Below are 6,367 nucleotides of genomic sequence, written 5' to 3' on the forward strand. Positions count from 1 at the left end.
GCTCTTAACCACTGAGCTAATTCTCCTGCCTTTCCTTCCTTCCTTCCTTCCTTCCTTCCTTCCTTCCTTCCTTCCTTCCTTCCTTCCTCCCTCCCTCCCTCCCTCCCTCCCTCCCTCCCTCCCTCCCTCCCTCCTTCCTTCCTTTTTTTCTTTTTCGAGACGAGGTTTTTCTGTAGCTTTGGAGCCTGTCCTGGAACTAGCTCTTGTAGACCAGGCTGGCCTCGAACTCACAGAGATCCGCCTGCCTCTGCCTCCTGAGTGCTGGGATTAAAGGTGTGTGCCACCACTGCCTGGCTCTAAAATAAATTTCTTATAGGGGAGAGAGAACCCTGAAAAGATTTCCAAACTATTCATTTGACAAAGCATTAACATTTGAAAGATGAGGAACTCAAAACTTCAGCAACTAATTAAAGTGAGCAAATAATCTAAATAGATTTTTCAAAGAAAGAAGTGTGTAAGGCCAACAAATATATAAAAATATTGTCAGAGGCAGAGAGGCGGATCTCTGTGAGTTCGAGATCAGCCTGGTCTACAGAGTGAGTTTCAAGACAGCCAGGGTTGCACAGCAAAACCCTGTCATGAAAAAAAAATAGCATCATTAGTTACCAAGAACATGTAAATATAAACTACAATCATGGTGACTGATACCTGTAATCCTAGGATTCAAGAGGCTGAGGCTGGAAGCCAGCTTAGTGATAGAGTGTTGCCTAGCAGGTGGGTGATCAAGATCTATCCCCACCATCACAAAAATCAAACAAGCAAACAACTCTGATGAAATATCATCTCACCTCAGCCAAAAAACAAAGCCGGAACTTGGGAGCTACTTTTATCAGTAAAGTGTTTGCCAATTACCACCAGAACCCATGCTTTAAAAAAACAAACAAACAAACAAACAAACAAAACCAAACCAAAACAACAACAACAACAACAAAAACCTGGAGCAACTTCTGTATTATTTAATGATCTATCTACTTTAAGGTAAGATAGACAAGCTGGGTAGTGATGGGCACACTCCTTTAATACCAGCACTTGGGAGGCAGTGGCAGTTGGAAAAACCAAAAAAAAAAAAAAAAAAAAAAAGAAGAAGAAGAAGAAAAAAGAAAGAACAAAGATAAAATAGACTTGTAACAAGCATTTCTGTCTATCTACCTATCTATCTACTTATTTATTCGAGACAGGGTTTCACTGAGCATTTCTTTTAAAATGAATGTCCTGGAACTAACTCTATAGACCAGGCTGCCTTCCAAATCAGAGATCTACCTGCCTCTGCCTCCCAAGTGCTGGGATTAAAGGAATGCGCCAGTATGCTCTGCAAATATTCGTCTTCTTAAATCTGTTTCTCTGTATTTGATAAAATTAAAAGACATAACTAAACGTATTTGCTTCATTATAAAAAAAAGCCTGGTGTCATACCCTGTAATTGTAACTTCAGCAGGGGTGGTGGTGAATAACATTAAGATGACAATGTGACTGTATTTAAGACCCATAAAACAAAACAAAATCTTGTGTCTTTTTTTCTCCCCCATGAGACAGGGTTTCCTTGTGTAGCCCTGGCTGTCCTGGAACTCACTCTGTAGACCAGGCTGGCCTCGGTCTCAGACATCAACCTGCCTCTGCCTCCCAAGTGCTGGGATTAGAGGTGTGTGGCACCACCACCTAGCTAAATCTTGTGCCTTAAGATGCAACTATATTGTCCTCTTAATGTCATAGTTCAGGTTTCAGGGCAAATTATGTTTGCAGTGCTGGGGATGAAACCTAGGGTCTTGCCCATGGTAGGCAAATAGTCTACTACTGAGCTGCACTCTGAACACCAAGGCAGAATAAAAAGGAAAAACTATGCAAAGTACTTTGTGACTACAAAGACAGAAAAACAGAAAACTGTAGTGATATTTTGTTTGTGTTTTAACAAATAAAGTTTGTCTGAAGATCAGAAGAGAAGCAAAGTGGTCAGCCACTAAAGAGTTCTTACTGCTACCAATGTTCAGACCAAAGGGGCAATCCCATCCTCTGACTGCATCTCTAGACTGTATCTGTCTCCACCAAACTCCAGGCTGCATCCAAGGTCCTGTCTCTTCCTGCCTTATAGTACCCTCTCCTCCCAGCCATATCCCTTTCTGTCTCCACCTTCCTAGTGCTAGGATTAAAGGTGTGAGTCGCCACTGTCTGGCCTTTAGTAGCTTAGTTCTGCACTCTGATCTTCAGGCAAGCTTTATTTGTTAAAACACAAAATATCGGGCTCCGCGGCGGTGCACTCTTCGGACATGGGGTCCTCCTTGTCCCATCACTGCGAGTATGCCAGGCGTCCCCCCCCCCCCCCCCCGCGATCCCACCTGCAAAACCCACCGCGCCAGCTTCCGTCGCACAGGATTCCTCTTCTCAAAACTGCCAGAGCTGTCGCTGGCTTTCTGGGTCTGCGCTCCTCGGGGCGGGCGTCTATGTCTTCCTGCTGGGCCAGAGGCCCATGAAGCAGGGACTCCCAATGCGACCAGGCCCCATAGCTCAGATGTTCCTCGGCGTCTCTATCGCCTGTTTGGGTGTAGTTATCCTGGCGGACCCCAAGAAGAAGTCCCACCAAGTTTGAAAGTACCAGCAATTAATTGTATCCTGTCTCTGGCTGCGCGGCAAAAAGAGCAAGATTTGTGTTGGTGGATATTCTTGCAGACGTGGACAGGGATGCACTTCATTATAGAACATGCCAAGAAGACTGTGACAACATGAGCTGTCATTATTTGGTCTTGGATGTTTACAACTTTCTCCCCTCAGGTTATCAAGGGACAAATAAATCCCTTGGAAGCAAAAGTGTTTCAATGTCTTGTCCAGGGAGGTTGTGTGTAGTTCAAATTATACTGAAAGATAACAGTTTTAAGAAGATATTAAAATGGAGTAAATGATAGTCTAATCGTAAAGTAAGCTATTTTATTATTATAGCAAATAGTCCTTTTTACTTTTCTAATTGTATCAATAGCTATTCCCAACCTAACCCTGGATAGGTACATGAAACTAGATTTGAAAATTTTTTTGTGCTCTCCACAGTGTCTGTAAATCCTTCACAATAGGGGTAGTTCCAAAGAGGCAAGAGTTACCTTTCCACACCAAATGTCACTGCACAATAAAAGACGTAAATATCAAAATATTTGAGAAAAGTTCAAAAAGAAAATCTGTTGACAGTTTTTCCCATTGACATTATAAGTATTTTAGATTGGAATTGGGATGATTTTGAGATAAAGACATAAGAGAAATGTCTGCTTACTGTCAGGTCTTGGTTTAGGGGGTTTTCTTTGAAATACTGAGGTGTCTGTGCAAATGTATGTTTAGGTGGTTCTTCATAGTAGATACTATTAAATTCTGTACCAAGTAATAAGTTTTGAATACCATGTTGAGCAAGTATTTTACTTTATTTTTGACAGTTTTATACATGTATTTAAAATATTTGTCTTTTTTTAAAAAAAAATCACTAAAGTTTTTTGGATTTTTTTTTTTGACCACTAAGCTTTATTAGGATTGCTTGCATAAGCATAGGTAGGAGTCTGGACTACAATAATGAAGTGAATGATTTCTTTTTTCTTTTTGTTTTTTGGGTACATCTGAAAATTATGTTTACTCTATAGTTACTGTAACAGTATCGTGATTTATTTCTTTCTTTCTTTTAGTGGGTTTTTTTGCTTGTTTTTCTTGACCTGAAACAAGCTATGCATATATAGGAAGAGAAACATCAATTTAAAAGAATGCCCTTATCATATTGCCTATGGGCAAATTTGTGGGCCATTTTCTTTTTTTTTTTTAGTTTCAACAAGTATCACAATTTTATTTATTTATTTTTTTGTTGTTTTAATTTTAAAATCCTTGAAGTGCTTTTTTTTTATTCTTTTTAATTAAAATTTCCAACTGCTCCCCGTTTCCCATTTCCCTCCCCCTCCTCCCACATATTGCCCCCTCCCCCCGCTCCCCTCCCCCTATACCCACTCCTCTTCTCCTACCCCCAGTCCATTCCCCCTCCCTCTTGATACTGAAGAGCAGTCCAAATTCCCTGCCCTACAGGAAGACCAAGGTCCTCCCACTTCTATCTAGGTCCAGGAAGGTGAGCATCCAAACAGGCTAAGCTCCCACAAAGCCAGTTCATGTATTAGGATCGAAACCTAGTGCCATTGTCCTTGGCTTCTCATCAGCCTTCATTGTCCGCCATGTTCAGAGAGTCCAGTTTCAACCCATGCTTATTCAGTCCCAGTCCAGCTGGCCTTGGAGAGCTCCCAATAGATCAGTTCCACTGTCACAGTGGGTGGGTGCACGCCTCGTGGTCCTGATTTCCTTGCTCATGTTCTCCCTCCTTCTGCTCCTCATTTGGACCTTAAGAGCTCAGACCGTTGCTCCAAATTGGGTCTCTGTCTCTCTCTCTCGATCCATCGCCAGATGAAAGTTCCCGTGCCATTCTCCTTGGCCTCTCGTCAGCTCTCATTGTCCGCCACATTCAGAGAGTCCGGTTTTATCCCATGTTTTTTCAGTAGCAGTCCAGCTGGCCTTGGTGAGCTCCCAATAGATCGGCCCCACTGTCTCAGTGGTTGGGTGCACCCCTCATGGTCCTGACTTCCTTGTTCATGTTCTCTCTCCTTCTGCTCCTCATTATAACCTTGGGAGCTCAGTCCGGTGCTCCCAAGTGTGGTCTCTGTCTCTATCTCCATCCATCGCTAGATGAAGGTTCTATGGCGATATGCAAGATATTCATCAGTATGATTATAGGATAGGTTCATTTCAGGTTCCCTATCCTCAGGTGCCCCAATGAACTAACTGGGGACATTGCCCTGGGCATCTGGTAGCCATTCCAAGTTCAAGTCTCTTGCCAACCCTTAGGTGGCTCCCTTAACTATGGTATGAGTTTCCCTGCTCCCTTATCCAACCTTCCTTTATCCCCAATCACCCCGATTCCCCCAGTTCCCCTCATCCTCTCCTTCACACTTTTCTCTCCCCATCACCCCTCATCCCCATCCCACCCCACCCCCAAGATTCCAATTTTTTGCCCATCAATCTTGTCTATTTCCCATAGCTGGGAGGATATCTATATGTTTTTCCTTGGGTTTACCCTCTTGTTTAGCTTCTTTAGGATCACAAATTATAGACTCAGTGGCCCCTATCCATGGCTAGAAACCAATTATGAGTGAGTACATCCCATGATCTTCTTTTTGGGTCTGGGTTACCTCACTCAGGATCGTATTTTCTATTTCCATCCATTTGCATGCAAAATTTGAGAAGTCATTGTTTTTTACCGCAGAGTAGTACTCTAATGTGTATATATTCCACACTTTCTTCATCCATTCTTCCATTGAAGGGCATCTAGGTTGCTTCCAGGTTCTGGCTATTACAAATAATGCTGCTATGAACATAGTTGGACAAATGCTTTTGTCATATGATAGGGCATCTCTTGGGTATATTCCCAAGAGTGCTATTGCTGGGTCCAGGGGTAGGTTGATCCCAATTTTTCTGAGAAACCGCCACACTGATTTCCAAAGTGGTTGCACAAGTTTGCAGTCCCACCAGCAATGGATGAGGGTACCCCTTTCTCCACAACCTCTCCAGCAAAGGCTATCCTTGGTGTTTTTGATTTTAGCCATTCTGACAGGTGTAAGATGATATCTCAAAGTTGTTTTGATTTGCATTTCTCTGATCGCTAAGGAGGTTGAGCATGACCTTAAGTATCTTTTGGCCATTTTAACTTCTTCTGTTGAGAATTCTCTGTTCAGTTCAGTGCCCCATTTTTTAATTGGGTTAATTATCCTTTTAAAGTCTAGTTTCTTGAGTTCTTTATATATTTTGGAGATCAGACCTTTGTCTGTAGCGGGGTTGGTGAAGATCTTCTCCCAGTCAGTAGGCTGCCTTTTTGTCTTAATGACAGTGTCCTTTGCTTTACAGAAGCTTCTCAGTTTCAGGAGGTCCCATTTATTCAATGTTGCCCTTAATGTCTGTGCTGCTGGGGTTATACATAGGAAGCGATCTCCTGTGATGTGGTCCATTTTCTTGACTAGTGATTGTGTGGGAGGGCCCAGCCCACTGTGGGTATTTCCTCTCCTGCACATAAAACAGCATGATGAGCAAGCTAGGGGGAACAACCAGTAAGCAGCACTCTGCTTCAGTTCCTGCCTCCAGGTTCCTCCTCTGAGTTCCTTCCTTGGCTTCCCTAATAATGGACTATAACCTGTAAGCCTAATAAACCCATTCCTCCCTAAAACAAAAAAACAAACAAAAAAAAACCCCACAAAATATCACTACATAAAACATCCAACAGACTTGTGGAAATTAAATAATGAACTCTTATAAAACTAAAGGAAAAATATTACAAGGAAAATTAGAAACAGATGCACAAAAATAAAAGCAAAAA

General features: G+C 42.3%; 1 protein-coding gene across 1 annotated transcript; it reads left to right on the forward strand.

The window, feature by feature from the left end:
• Nucleotides 1-634: 634 nt before the first annotated feature.
• Nucleotides 635-3,376, forward strand: LOC130867455 (distal membrane-arm assembly complex protein 1-like). Its single transcript, XM_057759480.1, has 2 exons — nucleotides 635-650; nucleotides 2,292-3,376. The coding sequence occupies exons 1-2, from the start codon at nucleotides 635-637 to the stop codon at nucleotides 2,579-2,581; spliced, it is 306 nt and encodes a 101-aa protein (XP_057615463.1). The 3' UTR covers nucleotides 2,582-3,376.
• The last annotated feature ends 2,991 nt before the right edge of the window (nucleotides 3,377-6,367 follow it).

This window comes from Chionomys nivalis, chromosome X, assembly GCF_950005125.1.
Source record: "Chionomys nivalis chromosome X, mChiNiv1.1, whole genome shotgun sequence".
Classification (NCBI taxonomy): Eukaryota; Metazoa; Chordata; class Mammalia; order Rodentia; family Cricetidae; genus Chionomys; species Chionomys nivalis.